Source organism: Sphaeramia orbicularis, chromosome 15 (assembly GCF_902148855.1).
Source record: "Sphaeramia orbicularis chromosome 15, fSphaOr1.1, whole genome shotgun sequence".
Taxonomy (NCBI): Eukaryota; Metazoa; Chordata; class Actinopteri; order Kurtiformes; family Apogonidae; genus Sphaeramia; species Sphaeramia orbicularis.
This window is the reverse complement of record NC_043971.1, coordinates 6,660,006-6,684,870: the sequence shown is the minus strand read 5'-3', so window position 1 is coordinate 6,684,870 and position 24,865 is coordinate 6,660,006. Positions and strand designations below refer to the sequence as shown.

Sequence of the window (24,865 nt, the reverse complement as noted above, 5' to 3'; positions counted from 1 at the left end):
CTTAACTTTAAACTCTTCATGCTACTTTTTGGATCAAACATGGGAATAGGAATGTAAAAACCATAACAGGTCGCTGCTTGTAGCGTGCAGCTCAGTGAAGCCACCTTTCCAAAAGCCTGTGAGTCTGTAAAGTCGGTGAAAATGGAGAGATCTTTGACTCTCTCTGAAGTGACAGGGGGGTGTTTTTTGATGGTGTGATTCATGGAGGAGTGAAGACAGAGGGATAGATGGACTTCCCCGGGGAGCCGTGGGTACGTACCAGGGAAGGTAGGGTTGCTCTGCCCAAGGGAAGGGAGGGGGATATGCTGCATAGCCAACTGGTGAAGCTTGGTCAACTGCAGGGTAGGAAGGAAGTTAGAGCTAACCAATCAAACTGGATTATTTCAAGAGGAGCTGACAACTACAATACACAGCCAATCTGAAGTTCACAAACATCACAGATGGTGTCAGTGTGAAGAGATTCATTTCCTGCAGAAAGCATGCTGGCTTCTGGCGGCAGTCATCTGAAAATACAGTCACATCTCTTGTCTACAAAGCTACAACTGATCACAGAAGGACTAGGCTTTAAGATTTTCATGTTCATTTCAGTCAATGCATGCTGCTACTGTTCATTAGTGTTAGTAATGTCAACAGATCAGGGTTACTGAAGATCCATATTTTTGCAGAGTAGAGGGTACACACGGGGCGTAGTGGTGGCTTGGAAGGAGTGGGCAGGAGGAGGTCAGAAAAGGTGAGTGTCAGTCACTCAAAGAACACACTTACATCTTGATGTGCAAAAGCATACTGCCCTGGAATCGCAAAGGCCTGAAAGGAATAAGAAATGAGGATGTATTACTAAGAGGAGACACAGACATGTTCTAGCTTGAATTTCTGTTTTTTATTAGGGACTGAGCCCAAAGATAAGGCCCTCTCACTCACAGTGAGAGGGCCTGACCTTGAAAGCAAGGCCCTATTGTTTTTCATTCGTTTTTTATTACACTGGTCAACAACAAATTTATTGTTTAAGTTTTTTGAGCTGATTTAGGATCATTTTGTTGTGCTGAATCCAAAAATCACATTAATTTTGCTCAGTCAGGTCAACTTTCTGAACTATGCTACATATTGGCTTTTTAACATTTTTGCTTACATTTATGGGCATTTTCACATCATATGAAAGTTTGTAACACTTAACAAATACATCCTGTTAGAAAATGATTTTTTTTTTCTTAAAACCTTTTTTGGGTGAGAACTATATAAAAAAAAATCAACTGATAAAGTCACAAAAATGTAATAAATTTTGTGAGAAGATCAAATTTTTCAAAATCAAATTAGCAAAAAAAACCTGACCTGATTGAGAAAAACAGATGTCATTTTTGGATTTAGCGGTGCAAAATGGTCCTAATTCAGTTGAAAAAACCTAGACAACTTGCAAAAAACATTTTTTTGTAACCCAGTGTTATTATTTTTCCAACGTCACTTTAAACTGGATTTTGACCCCCTAAACATGCTCAAAAACTCACCAAAATTGGCACGTACTGTATGTCAGGCCTGGCAAAAAATTTGATAAAATGTAAAATATAACCCCATAAGTGCCAAAATGTGCTCTCTAGCACCACCTATATACAACAAAGCCCTAGTGGCCAGTAGGAATGTCATACAGACATGAAACCAACGACAAAATGTTTGTTGGATGATGCACTACAAATGACACACTGACACCCATGACCTAACTCCAACAGGAAGTTCGCAATATGCCTTTCAAAATAAAATTTCTAAAACTAATTCGTCTGACACGGTTTGTCGTATTGACTTCTAAATAAACAATAACTTCTCCATTTTTATACCAAACACTCAACTGTTTCTGCGGTTTTAGTTCATTAAAAATTATTCTCTCACAGACACGCACACACAATAGTTTTCCAAAATAAAAGCCTTAAATGTGATAAATCATGATGTTTATGCTCAACTGTTTGTATAATTTCAATTCATTCAGACTAATTCTGTCTCTCTAACACACACACATACACACAGTACATTTTTTCCAAAATAAAAGCCTCATTAAAAAGTGATGGTTTCAACAGAGGGGATGTATGGAGAATGGACACAAAGGGTGGGAGCTGGTATCGTGACGGAGAGGTGTGAGTGAAGCTGAGGTGTCGACAGTGACTGGAGCCAGAACGCACGGTGCTAGGTCCCGCCCAATGCTACTTGCAGCTTTTTTTTTCTGCTATCGGCCTGATCACAATCAAGGTGAACAAGTATATTTGCATCAGTTATTAATCAGTATTGCAAAAAGATACCCCCAAAACCATTCCCAAAATGTTTCTTTGGCCATCTTATTACTAGATCTTGCAGTCCTCCAAATTTGAAGAACATTGGATAAAAACTGATAAAATGGTGACCCAATGAGTGATGAAATGTGTTTAGTAGTTGTGTATATTTCTGGTGTAATTACATTTTTCCAGGAAGTAATCTTTTAAAAATAGAAACAAAACAAAGTAAAAAACACCGCTTTTTTAACAGTATCATGATATATTGTGATATATTGTATTGTGATTCTAGTAGAGCTGAAACGATTAATCGACTCAAAGTGATCCAAAAAAAAATCATTCAACCACGATTCTTCTGAATCAAAGCTTTGTTTCCTTCATTTCTCTGCTGTTAAACATTGGTTCCATTGTTGTGTTTCACATGGACGCTTATTGTGAAGCTTCAATTCAGGAAAACCGCAATCGAATATTCCCTTCAATCAATTCGAGTCGATTAATGGAATCGTGAATTTTTGCATTCGCTTCAAGCACCTAATCGACTAATTGGTTGCAGCCCTAGATCCTAGTATTGTGATTTGTATCGTATTGACAGATTCTTGCCAATATCACCGTTAACTGTAGAGCACAGGTGTCAAACATGTGGCCCGGGGGCCAAATCCGGCCCACCAAAGGGTCCAGTCTGGCCCCTAGGATGAATTTGTGCGTTAATAGTGGGTGTTACTGTCGTCTATATTCCACTATCACAGCTGTTTAATGTTTCATATAAGCCGACTGGGAGGGTATTTGGAGATGCAGAGGGTCTAAGGTGTGTCCATACAGATTAGACCAGAGTAGAGGAACACACAGACTTAAAATGCCTTAAAAACAATCATAAATCTAAAATCAATTCCATTTGTTTTCATGTGATAAAGCTAAATAATGATCAGTGAGATGCTTTAGTTCACAGGTGTCAAACATGCGGCCCGGGGGCCAAATCCAGCCCGCCAATGGGTCCAGTCCGGCCCCTTGGATGAATTTGTGAAAAGCAAAAATACACTAAGATATTAACAATCCTTTTAGTTCAGGTTCCACATTCAGACCAATTCAATCTCAAGTGGGTCAGACCAGTCAAATACTATCATAATAACATAGAAATAATGACAACTCCAAATTTTTCTCTTTCAAAATGTAAATATTTCCATGTATTTACTCGAAAACAAAGTATAATTTTGCAAAAAAAAATGTGAATAACCTGAACAAATATGAACAACCTGAAATGTCTTAAGAGAAGTAAGTACAATTTTAACAATTTTCTGTATGTTATTAAATGTTTTGTGTATTTGTAAGTTCTAATGCACATGTGTAAATGATAAACTGAGGCCGAATGCTGTTAAAATTACACTTATTTTTTCAGTTTGTTCATGTTATTCACATTGTTTGAAAGGATCATTTGTAGACGTAAACTTTTTCATAAAGTAAATTTACTTTTTTTGCTCTGAAACATAGAGAAAAGTTTGGAGTTGACATTATTTATATATTATTATGTTTATGTGTTATATTCTTTCACTGGTTCGTCCCACTTCAGATCAAATTTAGCTGAATGTGGCCCCTGAACTGAAATGAGTTTGACAGCCCTGCTGTAGAGGATGTGTTAACTGTGAGGGTCAAACACCAACAGACCTGTCCCCGTTCTCTGCATGTGGTTCAATCTGTGCAGTCTGATGGTTTTTGCACCACTGAACACTCAAATGTGCATTAATCTTAGTAATGAGAGGTTTATGTATATCAGACAAATAAAATGGCCTGTCTGATTTTTTGATAGAACATTATTATATTTGATCTATCTGTGCACCCTTTCAGTACCCTCGATTGCTATCAGGCCGTATATAAAAAGAGCAGCCTGCTTCACCAGTGCACATCTGAAAATCTGTTCCGCTCCTCTTTTGCATACTGTATCTCTAATGTGTATAGATTTCATGGAATTTCATCTAAATGTCATCGGCTGTTTTTTCCCCCTCTTTGAACATGGCCAGAAATCCAATAAACACAAACAGATGTCTGATAGGTCAGAGCGCTGTGTGTCAAATTCAGGACAGCGGCTAGACATGTGGTGGAAAATATGAGCCGCAGTCACGACATCATTCAGCTTTCGCACCGCAGGGAACGGCTGTTATTCACATCCCCGACACATTAAAGCTGGGATGAACACTTTTTTAATATGATCATTACCTCATCTTAAGGCTTACTGCGTGACAAAATGAACCGCCTATTGCTGCATAATTACACAGACGAGTCCCTCTAGTGGCGACAATACTCTTAATGATCAGCCCGACAGCGAGAGCCCGGGAAATGACGAGCGCTTCGATCCTATTCGACTGTTATGTTTTATGAAACAGCTCGGTGGTCTCCCGCACGGGTACTTACTTGTGCAGAGTGCTGTTGTGCTAATACTGCATGGGCTCCAGCAGGTATGGCTTTGGGACGGTAGGGAATAGTCGCTCCTTTTGGCGGAGACTAGCGACACAGTCATGCAAAACAAAAGAGAAAGAAAGACTCACACAGTGCTTCGTACAAAGGAAGACATTTTCACTGTCGCTAATGCATTTTAAATCACTCGCTCTTTCTTTTTATATCACTGTTCATCAGATGAGAGAATCCTATTAACCCTCCGGTATCCGGGTGTACCTTTTAGGCACACTTTACACTTCGTTTTAAAAAACTTCATATTATTTTTCACAATTTTAATAAGGTTAGAATTCAAAAGTTGTTCATTTTTGCATGATCTTTAAAATTCTGGCCACCAACTAAAATGTGCACATTGTAAACAAAAGAAAATTACAAGACTAGCATCTGTCTGCCAAGTGTGCCTAAAACGCACTATTTCTTCCATTTCATATGTATGATTAGGACTGACCTCAATTTACAAAAATAAAATCAAATTAGAACAGAAAAATAAATCAATATATAATATTTAATAGTTTGATTTATAGGTGTGCATTTCATGCACACTTGGTGACAGATGCTAGTATTTTTGAACATTTGACCTAGCACAAAAAATAATAATGCAAATTAACCATTGTTGGGGTTAATCATTGACATATGCCAGGCTGCAAAAATCAAATAATATGTGATTCACTTTTTAAGCAATATATTGAATTTTTTTTTTTTTTTTTTTTTTTTTTTGCATCCAAAAAAATGGTTTGTTTACATTACAAACATGGCATTTAAAGGGTTAAAAAATGTGACAATTATTGAGAATCTGGTATTTTTATTTACAGCTCAAGTTGATGAAATAGAAAAAAAAGTGTAAAAGAATTATAAACAAACTTTATGAAATTTTTTATGACATTATTCCACAAGTGTGTGAAAAAGGCACGCTTGGTGCTTAGTAAGGGCCTTGCTGGACGGGATACCAGAGGGTTAATTGTTGGAACAAAAAAATGTGTAATACAAGGGTTGCCAAAGTGGGGTACGCGTACCCCCAATGGCTACTTGAAATTTATTTGGAAAAATACATTAAAAATATAAAATAAATAATGAGAATTAATGAGGATGAGAATATAAATACATTCATATAATCGTTTTATTGTCAATCATCATTTCTAAGCTTTGGTAACATTTTTAAGTACATTTCTATTTGTTATTATTTTTTCTTATTCAAAATGAGTTTATTTGAGTAGATAATTGTTTTCTTTTTGTTGATGAAAGGTTAATTCATTAATTAATGACCAATTTATTTATTTTTCTTATCAATGAAAGAGGGCCCTTTTCAGTTTATATTTTGCAAAAATTTTACTTAAAAAAAAGTGTGTTTTTTTTATATATATACATATATTACAGTTAAATATATGTTAAAGGAACAAATTTTGCCTTTTTTTTTTCAATCAAAAATGGTGAAGCGAGAGTTGGGGTACTTGGATAAAAAAGGTATATTTCAGGGGGTACTCCACTGTAAAAGTTTGAGAACCACTGAGTTATAGCATTGATTGAGATGTTAAATCGTTATTTCTTAAAGGATGATTTTTGATTAAACAAAAAAATGCCGAACAAAACATATAACTAATAGCAAATGAAAGAATAAAAAAAGAAAAATGACATAAAGAGAAAAAATAAAAACAAAAACAACATAAATGCAACAAAATGGGGGGGGTGGTTGGCTAAAAATGTATATTTCAGGGGGTCTTCCACTGTAAAAAGTCTATGAGTGACAAAAAATCCATAACAATGAAACAAAAAAATGCCAGACAAAACATATAACTGAAATGAAAGAAATAACAAAAGAAAAATTGCACAACCAGGAAAAATTAAAACATAAAGTGCAACAAAATATACATAAAAGATATATTAGGACAAAAAAGATGTAAGATATAGCAAGATTAAAATGATGAAAAAGATGAAACGAAACAAAAAATATGGAAAAGATATCACAAAAATCACAAAAATAAGGATAAAGAGAAAAAATAAGAACAAAAACAACATAAAATGCAACAAAATAGGGGAGGGGGGGTACTTGGCTAAAAACGTGTATTTCAGGTTGTAATATGTAAGAGATATCACAAAAATCAGAAAAAAAGGATAAATACAAAAAATAAAAACAAAAACAACATAAAATGGGGGTACTTGGCTAAAAAAAAGTCTATTTCAGGTTGTACCCCACTGTAAAAAGTCTGACAACCACTGGTGTTACACAAATGAGAATCGACTCAAAAAGGGACTAAAGTTGGGATGTTTCACTTGAGTATTTAACCGTGGTTTTACGCTCGTATAAATCACCATAAAAACCAATTATAATGTGCATAGCAAATAGCCACATTATTGTTGTTGCACATCTCACGAGGATCACCAGCCCGGATACAAACAACAAACAACGTGCCTCTGAGACTGAAAATATCCCAATTCGCTGCTGAAACATTCTCCCACATCCTAAACAAATGTGACATAGCGGATGCCTAAATAGAGCTGTTAAAAGTGAAGATCATCTGCTGTCTGACAGTGCTTACCTCCAGCATGACAGAGCAGATGTGTCTCACACACTGAGTGATGGCCTGTGGAGTGCCGGAGATTGTGACAGCCCTCTCTGTCGAGTCCGGCAGCATGTCTCCTGCCACCTGAACCTGGGCGCCTGTGGTCTTAACATCAGCAGACACCAGAGATACAAAGGCTATTTATTGCTGAAAAGAGCACACCATCAACCAAATTGAAATGCTGTTTCAAGCACCCGCAAATTACCCTGAACACATTTTGACATGCAGGGAGCAGCTGCAAGCCAAATAGCAATGTGTACTCCAATATTTGAAGAGTGGTACACAAATATTGTCCATTCAGAATGAGTATTCAGCCGCCGCTGATCTTTACAGGCATAATCAGCCGGATTTTCAGTTTCAGCAAACCAAAAAAAAAAAAGAAAAGAATTAACTGCACATTTTAAAGCATAGAAAGACAAGAAAGTTTGACTGGAGGGTTTGATATTTAACCCTTAAAGACCCAAACAGCCACTGGCAACAAAAACCATCGACTAATGTTAACCCTTTCATGCGTACTGGTCACTACAGTGGACTGCTATTCTACAGCTGTTCTCTTGTCTATTCATGGATTTTGTTGTTCTTTTCGTTGTTTTTTTTTTGTTTTGGTTTTTTTTACACATATCTTTATTAAAGTTTTAAGACACTACATATCTTTTCTGACATGAATTGGTAACATTATATAGATCTCTCCTGAGCATAAACCCCCAGAATCATAAGCCCTCCCCATAGTTTTCACACAATTTATCAGTAAATACATGTTTCTGTGCGTCAAAAATTAAACATATGGTGTCCAGCTGAGTGGATATTTTTGCAACTTCATGAAAAATAGGCTCATAAGATTTTTTTTTCCATTGATTTATTTATTTATTTTTTTATGTATTTTTATTTATTTATTTTTTTAAATGATTATATTATTTTATTTTATTTTATTTATTTATTTATTTTTCAGAAGAAAATTTTCAATCACGTTTTTTTCATGCCTAAAAAGGAATAAAAACACTCAGGAAAAAAATTTGATTAAGGTTCTCATAATTCATGTATGAAAGGGTTAAACATTTAAAGGTGCTGGAGACTTTCGTGACCAATTTTTCATCAAATCTGTCAAAGCTCAGTCATATTCTCAGTATCATGAATCTGTCAGTCTGTCTGTCATTACTCACCTGAATCTTTTGCATTGCGGTGAACAGTTTCTTAGTGCCATCCACCATCAACTGTGGCTACAGATGTAGTTTACCACCACCAGAGGGAGAATGTGAGAGTGAATGAATAACGGATCAATAATGTAAAGCGCTTTGGGTGTCTAGAAAAGTGCTATATAAAATCCAATCCATTATTATCATTATTATTATAAACAAACCGTGTGTTTACAAACTGACCTGGGACGTCACTCGGGCATCTTTGGAATTTTGTCGTGACATGCATTGTGGGAAACGGAGGTTCGCGCAGCCACCTGACAGCAACAGTGGAACCATATGGTATTATATGGATGAAACAAACGCGGAAACAGCAGGAGGAGTATGCATAGAAGGAAGGGAGTTCCTGCCGTTTCCGATCGTGTCTGTTCTTCGCTTCCCACAATGCACGTCGCGACAAAATTCCAAAGATGCCCGGGTTACCTCCCGGCTCTGTTTGTAAACACATGGACTGTTTCTGGTGGATGGCACTAAGAAATTGTTCATTGTAATGCAAGAGATTCAGGTGAGTAATGTGTAACAGTCGAATCTATGGAATGTACCTGTAACACGGTGTATACTTTGTCGCCTAGCAGTGACATCATAGGGCAGCGCTTTTTTGTTTTTGCTAGAGTGACGATATGGACACCATGCTGGTCGGACACCTACTTCACTCCTATTTTTCTTTGCTTCTGAGAACAACAGTGATGGTTAAGTAGTGGCACTATTTTGTTCATGTATGAAATATAGTCGCCGTACAACCGGGCTTGGTAAGGTTGGAGTGTTTAATAAACAACGAGCATTTTGAAATCCCAGCATTTGTGTGGACGCGAGTTTCTGCCTGCCGTTTTCCTCCACTCTCCACGGTCTCAAACGAGCTGCCCGGACCCAAAACCATTACAAATGACAGACAGACTGACAGATTCATGATACTGAGGATATGACTGAGGTTTGACAGATTAGATGAAAAATTAGTCACGAAAGTCTCCCGCACCTTTAACACCTGTTGATCTGTTAATCTTATCTTCACATGTAGATGGGTGCGTCTATGAAACTGGTCCCTAAAAACAGGACATGGGGTCTGAAAATTCCAACCAGATGTAGACGAATGTTCTGAATGTTATAAATAGTGTAAATAGAGTATTGATTCTTTGTTTTTTGTGTTAACAGCAAGGTTATTATCGTTAACGAAAGCTAACGAAATGACGAAAACTAGAATTGTAAAAACATTTTCGTTAACTGAAATAAATAAAAACGATAAATAAAAGAAAAAAACGATAATTAACTGAAACTGTATTGTGTGTTTGCAAAACTAACCAAAACATATAAAAATTATGGATGAAATTCCCATCGTTTTCGTCTTTGTCAATGTTTGATTGAAATTGAAATTGAAATTGATTGATATGAAATCGATTTATTTCCCTCAAGCAATTGTAGCTGCTGACACCATATGATATTTAACGGTCCGTCACTTCTCATCAGTTGTGGTTTAGAATCGTCTTCTGGTCCCCACTCTACCTGGAAACATGGAGACTAAAGTTGGGAGAAAGCAGCAGAGTCCTGTACGCGATTTATATGAATACGACGGAGAAGAAGAGAAAAGATATGAAAAAAAACTAAAACTAAGCATTTAGAAAATAACAACTAATAAAAACTATCAAACCTGCTCTAAAAACTAATTAAAACTAACTGAATTAGAGTAGAGAAAAAAAAGTCAAAACTAAATAAAACTAAACTATAATGAAAAATCCAAAACTATTATAACTTTGGCTAACAGTCAACATTTCTGTAGGGGAGGGAAGCCATTTTGTTTTCACAGTTTCCTCCTGTTTTGGTTTGGACGATTAGAAATTGTTGTTCTTTTGTTTATTAGATAAGGAAGTTTTCTTTTTCAGAACCTTTTTGCTTGTTGTTTTGGCCCTGCCCTCCTTGACGCCTTTTGTTGTTCTGTTAAATAATTAAACGTACTGGACTGTATAGTGATTGCACGGCCTTTTTTATTGGAAGCTTGAAGAAGGAGGGGAGCCATTTTTTGTTATGCTCTGGTTCCTACAGCCTGGGGCGTAACAGCACTGAAGAAAACTGAAAGAAAAAGTGAATTTTTCAGGTAAATCCAACCCCTTTAGCCTTATCAGCCTGCCTGCGGGCCGAAAAAATTATGTTAATATTCATCTACTATAAAAATATAATAAATCAGGACAATGGATGTTTTTTTCAACTTTTGCTCAAAGTTTAGACCCTAATGTTAATAAAAGTACATCAAAAGTGTATTTTAGTGCAAACTTTAATGTTCAAACATGATTTTTAATCTTTGTGGGGTGAAATATACGCTATTAAAAATCTCCGACACGAACAGTTAATTTATGCATGTCATCGTCAATCCAGCCGAAAAAAAATAAGCGAGGATAAAAATTCTAATTTCTCTTTTAGTTTGTTACAGTTTACTCAGACATAGTAATAGATGCAATATTTTAGACAATGGGAATAGATTCTGTGAGGTCTGTAAATGTCTATAGACACCAAGAACATCCATATGAACTGTATTATTGTGAAGTAATTCTTCATTTACTTTGGGTATGTCTGTTTAGGCGTTTTTCCCCTGAAAATATGGTCAGGGTTAAACAGGTTAACTGAACACAAACCCAGTGTGTCCATCCACTGTCACTGATCCAACTCCATGGGTTTTACTGGTGAATCAATGTTGTAGAAGATGACGGTGCTACCATGGTAACTACGGAGCCTCTGAACGTCCAAATGGGTCATATCTGATGACCATGAAAAGATGATAAACTGTATTTTTCACCAATTATTGACATGTATTGATAGGATTAGTGGACTAACAGGTATTAAACAGTTTAGATCAATAGATGGTTGTAGTCGGTGATGGATGTTTGGGTCTTTCCGGGTTAAAATGTTGTCATAAAAACACGTAACACCGTCATCTTCTACAACATTGATTCACCAGTAAAACCCATGGAGTTGGATCAATGACAGTGGATGGAGACGCTTGGTTTATGTTCAGTTAATGATACCTTTGCTTAAAAAGTCCCTTTTTCTTCAGTTTTTTCTGTTTCTGATATAAATACCCTCAACTTTACTCTGAGTTTTTATGAACATCTACATTATCAGTGAATTAAATTTAGGAAAATACATGATTTGTACTGGAAAAATGTAAAATACAGAGGATAACATTCTAATAAATGGTGATAAATCACTTAAAGGTTAAATATAGTGAAAAAATCCACTCAGGAATTGTACAAAAGTAGCTCTGGGTCTTTATGGGTTAAAAACTCTCACTCTTCTAAGTCAACCCTCAAACTCCTAAGAAGCCTAATAACTCCTGATCCACTTATCCTATCAATACATTGAAATATTTCAGGTAAAATACAGTTATTCATCTTTTCATGCTCATCAGATATGACCCATCTGGACAATCAGAGGCTCCGTAGTTACCATGGAAACACCGTCATCTTCTACAACATTGACACAAATAGTTGTAGACACTTGTGCTGATGTTCATTTAAGGATAAATTTTGCTGAAAATGTTCTTCAATTTTCTGTTTCTGACATAAAAACCTTTCAATTTACTCTGAGCTTTTATAAACATTATGTGATCAGTGAATTAAATATAGGAAAATATATGATTTGCACCGAAAAAAAATGCAAAATACAGAGGATAATATTCTAATACATGGTGATAAATCACTTAAAATTAAATATAGTGAAAAAAATCCATTTAGTAACTGTACAAAAGTAGCTCTGGGTCTTCATGGGTTAATGGTCGAGGAGGTAATTGTCCTCTTTTTGATGCATAAAAAAAACTCCCTGATGGAAAATAATAAAGGACAGTAGTAGTAGTACCTCTCTGATCTCCTTGATTTTGGATCCTCCTTTTCCAATCAGTGAACCACATTGGCTTCCTGGGAAAACCAGGCGAAGTGTCACAGGTGGCTTACTCGTCACGTTGCTGTTTGTCATAGCGGCGGTAATATCCTACGGGAGAATTCAACAATATGTTGTTGTTGTTGTTTTCACACCACATCAACCTCTATGGATAAGGAAAAGGTTTTCACCTGAAGTGGTCCTGATGCAATTTTTTGTTTCATGTGTTTTTCACTCAAAGCTACATTTTTGGGCTCATAATGGACAAAAAACATACACAGAAACATCACACAGAATATATAAAGAGAAAAGTGTCTAAATGTGAGGCAGGTTTGAACAAAGGAAAGGGCTTTTTACATGTTGCTCCACTTCCTATTTTGTTCTTTTCACTTTATCTTCCATATTTTATTGATTGTAAAGTGTGCGGGCCAACATGTGCAGGACTGGTAGTACACTTTTATACTTGGAGCAATAAGATTTAGAAATAAAAATTATGTTTATGTGGCTTTTAATATCATATGCATAGCAAGAAATACCTGGACAAAAGTTTAGTTACACTTTATACTATTAAAATGCAGATATTAACCATTATTATACATTTCTTATTATTTATTTGCTTATTAATGTACATATTAGTATTACAATGACTTTTTATCAGTCATCCTAAAGCATTAATGAAAATATGACTGTCTTCTAAAGCTACCAGATCAGTAACTAACACTTTTAAACCAATAATCTCTTTATTATTTGCCAGTGTTTTGCTCAGTGTGGACCTTAAATACAGTCTACTCTCGTTATACCGCCAACTTCCGTTCATGGCCAAATTGGCGGTATAGCGAAAATGCCGTCACAACGGGTTGCGTCCATAATGTGCATGTCTTTACCATATGATGTCTATGCTGCCTCCGTTAACCCGTTCTAATTGCGTTTCTAAATAAATCTTGATTCTGTTATGTTGTAAGGGATCATTTAAAGTGGGGAAACATTTTAAGCATTATTATACCGTGTCGGGAAATGACACCCCATCATCTTGAGGCTTTGGCTTAATCCCACGTCCTCTTCCCGACATCCTGACCTACTGAGTGTTCTGCGATAAATGAACGGTGGCCGTTCCGTAGACCTACTCGTAGCTTGTCGCGATCAGCGTCTGGCACATTTGTTTCAGTGCATTGTTAAAATGTATGTGTACTCGATGGCAATCATGCTGGCGGTATAACGGTCGGGAAATCAATGGTATAAGTGTTGTTTGTGCATGGAACTGGGCTGGCGGATGGCGATAGGCGGAAATGGCGGTAGCTAATGGAATAATGCATAGGGGATTTTTGTGCAATGGTTTTGGTTGGCGGTGAGCGAAAATGGCGGTATAACGGTGGGTGGTTTAACGAGAGTAGACTGTATTAGTTTTATCACATGATCATTATTGATGAGCAATAATGTCCCCATTTATTATCAATAAGGAAATAAGGAAAACTGTTAATTAAAATTCTAGAGGTGGTAGAACATGATCATGCAGAATAATTATTAATGGAGTCAATAATGATAATAATATTGATGCTGATAAGCAGCCAGTTAATGGTGAGTATGTGGAGTTTAATCTAAAGTGTTGTTGAAAAGGTTTATATGAAGCTCAAATGTTTATTTAACATGAAGTTTACTTTAATGTAGATGTGTATTTGAGTATATGAAGTGGAAAAATGTGGAAACTCTGGACAAAGCATTATTCTAAATATAAAAATAATAACAATAGTGGGAGTATAATAAACTAACAGAATAAATGTATGAAAGAGAGAGAGAGGACAGAAAGAAGGAAGGAAGGAAGAAAAGAAAGGAGGAAAGAAAAGAAAGAAGAAAGAACAGAAGAAAAGAAAGGAAGGAAGGAGAGAAAGAAAGACAGAAAGAAGGAAGGAAGGAAAGAAAGACCGAAAGAAGGAAGGAAAGAAAGGAGGAAAGAAAGAAGGAAGGAAGAAAAAGAAAGAAAGAAAGAAAGAAAGAAAGAAAGAAAGAAAGGAAGAAAGGAAGAAAGGAGGAAAGAAAGAAGGAAGGAAGGAAAGAAAGGAGGAAAGAAAGAAGCGAGGAAGGAAGAAAAGAAAGGAAGGAAGGAAAGAAAGACCGAAAGAAAGAAGGAAAGAAAGGAGGAAAGAAAGAAGGAAGAAAAAGAAAACCGGAAAGAAAGAAAGAAAGAAAGAAAGAAAGAAAGCTGCTCTGTCTGTCTATTGTAACTTCCAGAGGAGCAGCTCATATGTCATTTCTTCTTCTTCTTCTTCTTCTTCTTCTTCTTCTTCTTCTTCTCCGTCAGAAACCGTTCATTATTTACTTTGTAAACCTTTTTCTGGACTTTCTCCTCCACAGTATTTCCTTTCCTTTACCTCCTCAAACTTCTACAGTTTTTGGACAGTCTCCATCCTTTACCTCCTCAAACTTCTACAGTTTTTGGACAGTCTCCATCCTTTACCTCCTCAAACTTCTACAGTTTTTGGACAGTCTCCATCCTTTACCTCCTCAAACTTCTACAGTTTTTGGACAGTCTCCATCCTTTACCTCCTCAAACTTCTACAGTTTTTGGACAGTCTCCATCCTTTACCTCCTCAAACTTCTACAGTTTTTGGACAGTCTCCATCCTTTACCTCCTCAAACTTCTACAGTTTTTGGACAGTCTCCATCCTTTACCTCCTCAAACTTCTACAGTTTTTGGACAGTCTCCATCCTTTACCTCCTCAAACTTCTACAGTTTTTGGACAGTCTCCATCCTTTACCTCCTCAAACTTCTACAGTTTTTGGACAGTCTCTATCCTTTACCTCCTCAAACTTGTGTGCGATCATGGAGAAGGCTCTGAAGATGCCCTCTGTGGGGCCTGTGATGGTCACTATCCTCTCAGGAGACGATCCTTCTGAGATGTTGATGCGAGCGCCGCTCTGAAAACACACAAACTCAGTGTTCTTCATGTTGGTTGGAGTTGATTTGGCGAAACACATTCATTTCCATTCTAGATGTAATTTATTTATAGGGGTTGCGGTTGTCAAAGCAGATGCTCACCTCTTCTCTCATTTTCTTTACAGTTTCCCCTTTCTGTAATAATGAAAAATATAAAAGAGAATGCAGGATTAGTTTGGTAAGAAGGAGAAAAGAAGACGATAGTGCACTCAATAAATGCTGATGGACTGTAAAATTAATCTACCTTCCCAATTATGCTGCCGACTTCCTGTGAATAAAAACATAGACACATTTGGAGAGAGAAGCAACACCCGATGTACAGTAAAATATATTTTCCTCAATGCCTTTAAAGTGCAAAGCGATGTGTTGCCATTACCGGCGACCAAAATAAACAGAGTTAATTCAGCTTTTTGCAGCGCTGTCTCTTACCTTTCCATGCATCAGCAGCCTCAGCGTTAGCGTCACATTCAGACTCCCATCTGAGGCCATTTCTTCCTTGTCAGACATTCTCTCTGCTTACTGAGCTTCAAAGTAAAACTCTGAAAAAGAGATTCAGATAGTTCCAATCTGTAAGTATTTATATGATTCAGCTGATTATCTCCAAAGTTTAACTGCAGTGCCTTCATTGAAGTCTGATAAAGTAGTGCAATGGGTTTGTGCAGAAATGAATATGATGTATGGGCTTTCTGTAGGTGAGAGTCATTTCTTTGTGTCTGTGCCAAGGTTATAATTTCTGCTCATAATAAACACAGTCTCATTCTTCTGTTTATTACGTGCTACAGCTGCAGGAAACCAACAAATGCACCATTTCCTGTGCTCAACAAGGTTTTCTTGGGAATGAGCTGCCGCTAACAGTCTGCATTGGACAGAAAATGTGAAAAGCTTTTGTAAAAGCAGGTGCATCATCGTTGTTAAAGTCGGTAGGAGACCAAAAGTTACGGATCATTACTTTAAAAATGATCATTATTTTAAAAATGACAAAAATATATGAATCTGTAAAAACAGTGGAGGTGGATTCTCTGGTAATGTTTCAGTAGACTGATGCTTTCTGATGAACAGCCTATAGAGCAGTGGTTCCAAACCCCATTTTACATCACGGATTTCTGGTGACCCCAGACTTTCAAAACATGGACTTTTTTTTTTTTTTTTGCTAAAAATTTATTTGTTTTTGATCATGTAATAGTTTCCTCTACTATGCTGCAAATAAACATTAATTTTAGACGACATTTAGTCTATATAACGTATTTTATTATGAACGGAGGCAGAAAAGCCTGGTGTAGATTACAGCACAAAGTGAGAATTTTATTTTCCTTGGTCAGGATATGTACAGTCAGTCCAGCTTGGATTTGCAATCAATCAATCAATCAATCAATCAGTTTATTACAAAATTATTACAAATGGTCAAAATCGACATTTCATTTATAAAATACATTTTGTAATAGGACACCCCAGAAGCAGTCCTCAGCTTTTAAATAGGGGCCCTTAGACATGTAATAAGAGACACAATTTACATTATAATCTTTAATAAATTAAAATGTTCTAAATAACTACAAACCTATTTTAAAATATTTACCAATCTATCTAGCAATGTTTCATTTCAAGGCTGACAATTGATACTGAACAAACAAGAACTCAAACTATGAATTATGAAAGAGCTGCAGCATCTGAAACTGACCACAATGAACATCTGACAGATAAACAGAACCACAGTGCTGCAGTTTCAGACTCACAGTTTGTCATGTCTGTTATGGATGGGGATTGTCTCTGTCAACTCAATATATATATACATATATATATATATATATATATATATATATATATATATATATATATATATATATATTTTTTTTTTTTTTTTTTTTTTTTTTTTTTTTATCAATTACTACAAATATCAGGTGACACCATTTGAATTCCAGGCGACCCCAAGGTTGAAGAACACTGGCCTAGAGGTTGTAGAACATGATCATGTGGAATAATTATTAATAAAAAGTCAATAATGAGAATAATATTGATGCTGATAAGTAATTAGTTAATGGTGAGTATGTGAAAGGGTTTGACTATTGAAAGGGTTTATATTAAGATCAATGATTTATTTAACATTAACCCATAAAGACCCAAACTTCCACCAGTGACTAAAAACATCTACTGATCTAAACTGTTTAATACCTGTTGATCCACTAATCTTATCAATACATGTGAAGTATTGGCGTAAAATACAGTTTGTCATCTTTTCATGGTCATCAAATATGACTCATTTGGACGTTCAGAGGCTCCGTAGTTACCATGGAAACACCGTCATCTACTACAACATTGATTCACCAGTAAAACCCATGCTGTTGGATCAATGACAGTGGATGGACACACTTGATTTATGTTCAGTTAATGATATTTTTGCTGCAAAACTCCCTTTTTCTTACATTTTTTTTTCTGTTTTGACATAATCTTTGAATTAACTCTGAGTTTTCATGAATATGTAAATCATACATAGGAAATTAAATATAGGAAAATACATTTTTTTACTGTGAAAAATGCAAAATATAGAGATAGTATTATAATAAAGGATGATAAATTACTTCAGAAATGTTAAATGGAGAGAATAATTCATCTGGGAACTGTCACAAAAGTACCACTGGGTCTTTATGGATTAAGTTTACTTTAATGTAGATGAGTATTTGAGTAAAAATAATATGAAAAGCTTTTGTAAATGCCAGGTACATCATCATTAAAGTCAGTAGGAGATGAAAAGTTACAGATCATGACTTTACTTCACGACTGCAGCTGATCCAGAATGCTGCTGCTCAAGTCCTCACTAAGACCAAGAGAGTGGACCACATCAGTCCAGTTCTGAGGTCTCTACACTGGCTCCCTGTCTCTCAGAGAATAGACTTCAAAATTCTCTTGCTAGCATATAAAGCACTGAATGGTTTAGGCCCAAAATACATCAGAGACCTTCTAGTCCAGTATGAACCATCCAGACCACTCAGGTCATCTGGTGCAGGTCTGCTCTGTGTTCCCAAAGTCAGAACTAAACATGGAGAATCAGCGTTCAGTTTCTATGCTCCGTATATCTGGAACAAACTACCAGAAAATATCAGGTCTGCTGAGAGTCTGAGTTCTTTTAAGTCCAGGTTAAAGACTCACCTGTTCACTGCTGCCGCTGACTACAAGACTTTTGACTTTTTAAATTTTAGATTCTCTTTTGAAACTCTGCACTGCAACTCTTACTTTAATATGTGTGTGTTTTTATTTTTATTTTATTTATTTATTTATTTATTTATTTATTTATTTATATTTTATGTGTTGTTTTCTTACTTGCTGTTTTTAATCACCTTTTACATGTTTCTTTTATAATGTTTTAAATGTGTCTCTTTTTCCCTGTCGTTGTATTTCAATGTCCTGTGTGAAGCACCTTGAATTGCCTTGTTGCTGAAATGTGCTATACAAATAAACTTGCCTCGCCTTGCCTTGCCTTTAAAAATGAAAATTTCTGAATATATAAACCGAGTGGAGGTGGATTCGGTGCTAAATGCTTCAGTAGACGGATGCTTTCTGATGAATTACGGCCTATTGTTGTTTCTCGTCTGATCCCGTAGATGTGACTGAGCAAAGATAAGCCTATCACTAAGTATAATCGTCATGTGTCTTTAGTTCGGGCTAAATACAACTTTTGTGACTGGGGCGGAAGAGATAAGACACAAAGGAAGCCACTTTGGCCTGAGAATCAAGTGATGTGTGTGTGACTATCTCTTAATATCACACTGACAGCACACAATGTCCGCTCTGTTCAGGCCGCATATCCAATCCGTTGTATATTTCCAGAACAAATAAAGAATGTCTCAGTGCACCGAGGGGAGAGCAGCTTATTGCAGCAGACATGAAAGTCTATAAAGCTCTAAGGTCACTTTGTTTATTACACTGTCCTTCTAACATTTGATTTTTCATGCTGAGTTTGATAAAAGCTGCATTTAACCCTATAACACCAAACGTATCACAAGTCGCTTTTCCACTGACCCTCAAACTGCGTGAATAAAACTTACGCATTAAAATTTGCCAAATGGAAAAACAATTTTGCCAAAATTTTCAGTTTTTTGCACTGGTAAGTGGTGGTTTTTGGCCGTGCAAAATTGGTATATCACACAAAACTACAATAGAAAAACCTTTTTGCACAACTAGAGTTACATGAACAAAAAACCCTGGATGTTGATGGATGAACAAGTGAAGAAGAAGAGTTTTAAAACAAACATGGTGCGGTATGTGTGGACACATGAAGAAACCCAATCATTTTTTAATTTAGTACAGGACAGAGAGGTAATATATAATAATAATGTATGTATATACGTCCTCCACTCTCACCTACCTTCTTTTGTGTGTTTTTCTTTTGTCAGTATTTGTCTCTGTATTTGTTCTTCGATTACCATTTAGTATTAACTTCGTATCTGTTTACCCATTTGATGTATGTTTGTCCCTTGGTTGTTTATTGTAAAGCATCTTTGAGTACTTAGAAAAGCACTATATAAAACCAATGTATTATTATTATTATTATTATTATTATTATTATTATTATTATTATTATTATTATTATTATTATTATTATTATTATATATGTAAATCAACACAATATTTAAATTTTTTGCCATGTTTGTGGAATGACTTCTCATTTCATTGCGCAGTAAAAAATGAACAAATCATCGCATTTGTGATTTAATGGAAAAACCAACATTACGCACTTCTGTTTTTTGGACATTTAGTAAATATCAGTAAAGTTTTGTGTAGATGTCCAATGGAAAAATGACAGTTTCGCCAAAATTCTCATTTTTCGATGAAAAGTTTTTGTACTTGCAAGAGGTGGTTTTTTGGGTGTAGCAAAACTGGTATATCGCGCAAAACTTCAATGGAAAGACCGTTTTACACAACTAGAGTCATGTGAACAAAAAACCCCCGGATGTTGATGGATGTTAGAACAAGTGAAGAAGAAGTTTTAAAAGAAACATGGTGCGGTATGTGTGGACACATGAGGAAACCCAATAATTTTTTAGTTTAGTATGGGATAGAGGGGTACGCTGCAAAAAACTTAAATCTTATCAAGTGTTTTTTTCTCATTTCTAGTCAAAATATCTCATCACACTTAAAACAAGACATAATCACCTAAAGAGTAACTTTTCAGTGAGATATAAGAACTTATTTTTAGACAATAGATCTGGAAAATCTTATTTCAAGAAATCTTATCAAGATAATTTTCACTTGTTCCATTGGTAGGTTGTTTTGCTTAATTTAAGATTTTTTATTTATTTTTTTTGGCTTAGTTCAAGCAAAAATCTTGTCTAGACGCTGTAATATTTTGCCTAAGATTACACAATCTGAGTTCAGTGAAAGTTTAACAGAATGTTGTGTAATGGGCATTCGAGATTCAAAACAACAGATATTTATGTTCATGTTTATGAATGACTTCTCCTGACATCTCACCACAATAAATAAACAAATCATCGCATTTGTGATTTAATGGAAAAACTCATATTACGCACTTCTGTTTTTTCAACATTTAGTAAATATTAGTAAAGTTTTGCGCATGTATCCAACGGAAAAGCTACTATTTTTGATACATGAGTTTTGAAGCCCGCTACGTGGTCAGTGTGATTTTTTTTTTTTTCTTGAAAAATTTGATGTATACAATTAGATACATGCAATACACAGATAACCCACCAGGGGGAAGAATTCATTCCCCAGAGGCCTTTCTAGTGACAGTACAAGACTGTCATTAATCCATAAAGACCCAGTGTGACTTTTGTGGTAGTTTCCAAATGATTTTTTCTCTCTTTTTAACCTTTCTTAAGTGATTCATCACCATTTACTGTAATATTATTCTCTGTATTTTGCAAACTGTCTATGAAAATGATGTGTTTTTCTTTTATTTAATTTACTGATCATGTAGATGTTTGTAAAAGCTCAGATTAAAGTTAAAGTTTATTATATCTGAAATTGAGAAAACTGAAGAAAAATGTACTTTTTTCAGCATGATTTCAGTAAAACCAAGTGTGTCCATCCACTGTCATTGACCAAGTCCGTGGGTTTTACTGGTGAATCAATGTTGTAAAAGATGATGGTGTCTCCACGGTAACTATGGAGCTTCTGAACGTCCAAATGGGTCATATCTGATGACCATGAAAAGATGACAAACTGCAGTTTACACCAAATATTTACATGTATTGATAGAATTAGTGGGTATTAGTAGGAATTAAACAGTTTAGATCAGTAGATACTTTTGGTCAACAGTGGATGTTTGGGTCTTTATGGGTTAATGAGGAAGGAGGCAGAACTTTGCCAATTTTTGAAAAGGAGTTACCAATTTTTTAGACATGTTTGTGTTATATTATGTTTTTGTATAGTCAAAAATAACAATATTTGAGCATTGAGACCCCATGTATCAAATATGATACAAAGTAGAAACTCATATATGGAAATCTGGTTGTTCAGAAGGACCAATAAAGGCTCCAGTTTCAAAGAACTGGAATTTTCTGTCAATGATTTAATGGTTCAGGCTTTACAGATACATAAAATACCTACATGTAACTTAAAACAGATAATATCTTTTTTAAAAATAGACAATTAAGTCCAAAGAGTGACCACTGGAAGAATCCTGGCCCAGTCCTCGAGGTGCAGTCACATGCTAAACGCTGCTAGCGCTAGATTTAGCTGTTGAGACTTGTCGATGATGTAAAAAGAAAAAAAAATGGGGGGAGGGAACATGGCGGCGTGCTGTTGGTCAATGTGCCTGAAGTATTCACAGTTAATCCACAGTTAATTCAGTGGCAGGGTTTTGCATTGCTTTGCATAAAGGACCTAAAAAAGACTCTATGTTTTTGCATAAACTGCAGTTTACACCAAATATTTATATGTATTGATAGAATTAGTGGGTATTAGTAGGTATTAAACAGTTTAGATCAGTAGATGCTTTTGGTCGACAGTGGATGTTTGGGTCTTTATGGGTTACTGAGGAAGGAGGCAGAACTTTGCCAATTTGTGAAAAGGAATTACCAATTTGTTAGACATGTTTGTGTTATATTATGTTTTTGTATGTTCAAAAATAACAATATTTGAGCACTGAGACCCGATGTATCAAATATGATACAAAATAGAAACTCATACATGGAAATCTGGTTGTTCAGAAGGACCAATACAGGCTCCAGTTTCAAAGAACTGGAATTTTCTGTCAATGATTTAATGGTTCAGGCTTTACAGGCACATAAAATACCTACATGTGACTTCAAACAGAAAATATCTTTTAAAAAATCGACAATTTAGTCCAAAGAGTGACCACTGGAAGAAGCCTGGCCCAGTCCTCGAGGTGCAGTCACATGCTAAACGCTGCTAGCGCTAGATTTAGCTGTTGAGACTTGTCGATGATGTAAAAAAAAAAAAAAAAAATTGGGGGGAGGGGGGTAGGGAACATGGCGGCGTGCTGTTGGTCAATGTGCCTGAAGTATTCACAGTTAATCCACAGTTAATTCAGTGGCAGGGTTTTGCATTGCTTTGCATAAAGGACCTAAAAAAGATTCTATTCTTTTGCATAAACTGCATTTATAATACATGATCTCTGACCCACCCACCCACAGACCCTGGCTTAGATACTCACACAATCCAGTAAATAACGAGCTCCACGCCATTCCACACCTAAAACAGGGCCAGAGAATGCGTTTGACTCAAGCTGCTCTAATTATCAGTGTTTACCGAACAAAGCACAGCAAAATCAGCGGGATCATGGAGGGAGAAACACGTATTTCCTTGTGGCTCATTCAGGTTCATAATACAACACTTAAGACATAATCCATCTGATACCATGAATAAAGACTGGCTCTTATTACTGACAGCAGAAACAAGCTATTCTTCCTTCTATGCATCAATCTAAGATACAGTGAATACATCAAATAAACAGCAACATCTCTGTCTAATCCTATAGGCTGGGATTTGTTTAGTTAATGCTAAGACCCTTTTGACCTATTTCTGTCACCTCTCACATGTCAGCACCCACTCAAGACTTCCGAACAAAACACTTCTGCACAACAGCACCCAGAGTATACATGATAAAATAGATAATCTACAGAAGTCAGCTCCCACAGCAGTGACAGGCAGAAATGTGCTTCTGACAGTAAACAGGGTATTAATCCTTCAGGGAAATGGAGAACAATGTCTAAGTGGATTACTTGCAGGGTTTCATTTGAAAATGTATTCAATTCTGCGGACTGAAGAAAGAAAATGCTAATGTATAAAGACTGTATTGGGTTGATTATTATATTTTACAAATAGTGGTACTCCAGTTAAAATAAGTAAGGCTTTAAAACATAAAATGATATGAAGGCCAATCCTTATAATGTTTAAAAAAAAAAAAAAAAAAAAACCCTATTATTAATCTAATCACTTATTAAATGTCTAATATACTATTTTCATTTTCATTTTCCTATAGGGCTTTTATAGAGTGGCATGATTGGAGGTTTTTTTAGCAGTAGGAGCCTAAACTATCTTGAAAGATTGAAACGTTTCAGACCGAGCAAAGAGAAAAACAACTAAATTAACTTATGTTCACCTAATGGAAGTCAGGAGTGGGACATTAAAACAGAGACGCATTCTTCTACTCCCACTTATCGCACGGACGTTGAATTAAAAAGTCGGTGTAAATTTCATCTTCGTCCACGACATTGTCATCAATAAAAACTGAGCCGTGAACTGTTTGAGACTTCCAGATCCGTCAAAGAGGCCTGAGTATAAAAAAACGAACGATGAGTTTTGAAGTACTGACCTTATTTATAAAATACTGGCTCCTCTTCTTTTTTTCTGGTATCTTTTGAAATGAACAGTCTATCAGTTCATAGTCCGTGATGAATGTTTGCCCCCTTTGTTGTCAGTTATCCACAGACTGGACAGATGGTTCCCTGTGCCCTCAGACCGGCTGGAGCGGAGGCTGGCTTTGCTATTAGTCCCTTCAGCTTAGCCCAAGATAAGCCCCTACGCAGGGCAAGTGAACCCGCATCTCCTGCCTAATTCCCCCCCTGTCACAACCACCGAAGAGGCGTTCCTCTGCACGGAGATCCACGAAGCTGCAGAGGCCTGAGGGCAGGGCAACGAGGCTGTGGGCCTGGATACTGTCCAGCACAGATACAACCAGCTACAGTTACACACACCAAAAAAAAAAAAAAAAACACAGGAGCTTTTAGCCTTTTGCAGTCATCAGAATCACACAGGGACACTGAGGAGAAGCTTTGTTAACCGATGTTGCTCAGTGACTAACAACTCTGCATGACTGCTGTGTTCTTCATTAGATTTTCAGAGAGCTTCCTGTCTGCACAAGGCCGGATTTTCTCTAAAAATAAATCTCCCTGTATGAAATCGGTGCTTTGTACAAGGAACCTGACTAATTGAGGGCTGGGAAGGACAATGTGGCATTGGAGGTATTTAGTGAAGTTAAGCACAATGTCTTGGTGGGGTGCTTCTCCCCCCCCTCACCCCCTCTGCTTCTGCCCTCCCCCCAACGCCAAGCCCTTCTGCCCTTGTAATGAGGCCATACTGGATACAATACAGCCCTTTTGCGCAGAAAAATGTATTCAGCTGAGCTCCAAAATTGTGAAGGAAATGAAT

At 36.2% G+C, this 24,865-nt stretch overlaps 1 protein-coding gene across 3 annotated transcripts in view; it reads right to left on the bottom strand.

Annotated features, from left to right (window-relative positions):
- Positions 1-24,388, bottom strand: part of LOC115433869 (poly(rC)-binding protein 3) — a 28,826-nt gene extending 4,438 nt beyond the window's left edge. The window contains exons 1-11 of one of the 3 annotated variants that reach the window (XM_030155427.1): positions 24,030-24,388; positions 22,869-22,906; positions 15,668-15,777; positions 15,483-15,506; positions 15,341-15,373; positions 15,103-15,219; positions 12,286-12,417; positions 7,229-7,357; positions 4,653-4,742; positions 763-804; positions 260-335 (exon numbers count right to left, since the gene is read on the bottom strand). In XM_030155427.1, coding sequence (XP_030011287.1) covers positions 260-335; positions 763-804; positions 4,653-4,742; positions 7,229-7,357; positions 12,286-12,417; positions 15,103-15,219; positions 15,341-15,373; positions 15,483-15,506; positions 15,668-15,745 — 721 coding nt within the window. In that variant the 5' untranslated portion in view covers positions 15,746-15,777; positions 22,869-22,906; positions 24,030-24,388. The remainder of the gene's footprint in view (positions 1-259; positions 336-762; positions 805-4,652; positions 4,743-7,228; positions 7,358-12,285; positions 12,418-15,102; positions 15,220-15,340; positions 15,374-15,482; positions 15,507-15,667; positions 15,778-22,868; positions 22,907-24,029) is intronic. The other 2 variants (XM_030155426.1, XM_030155428.1) reach the window with 2 other exon arrangements.
- Positions 24,389-24,865: the final 477 nt, after the last annotated feature.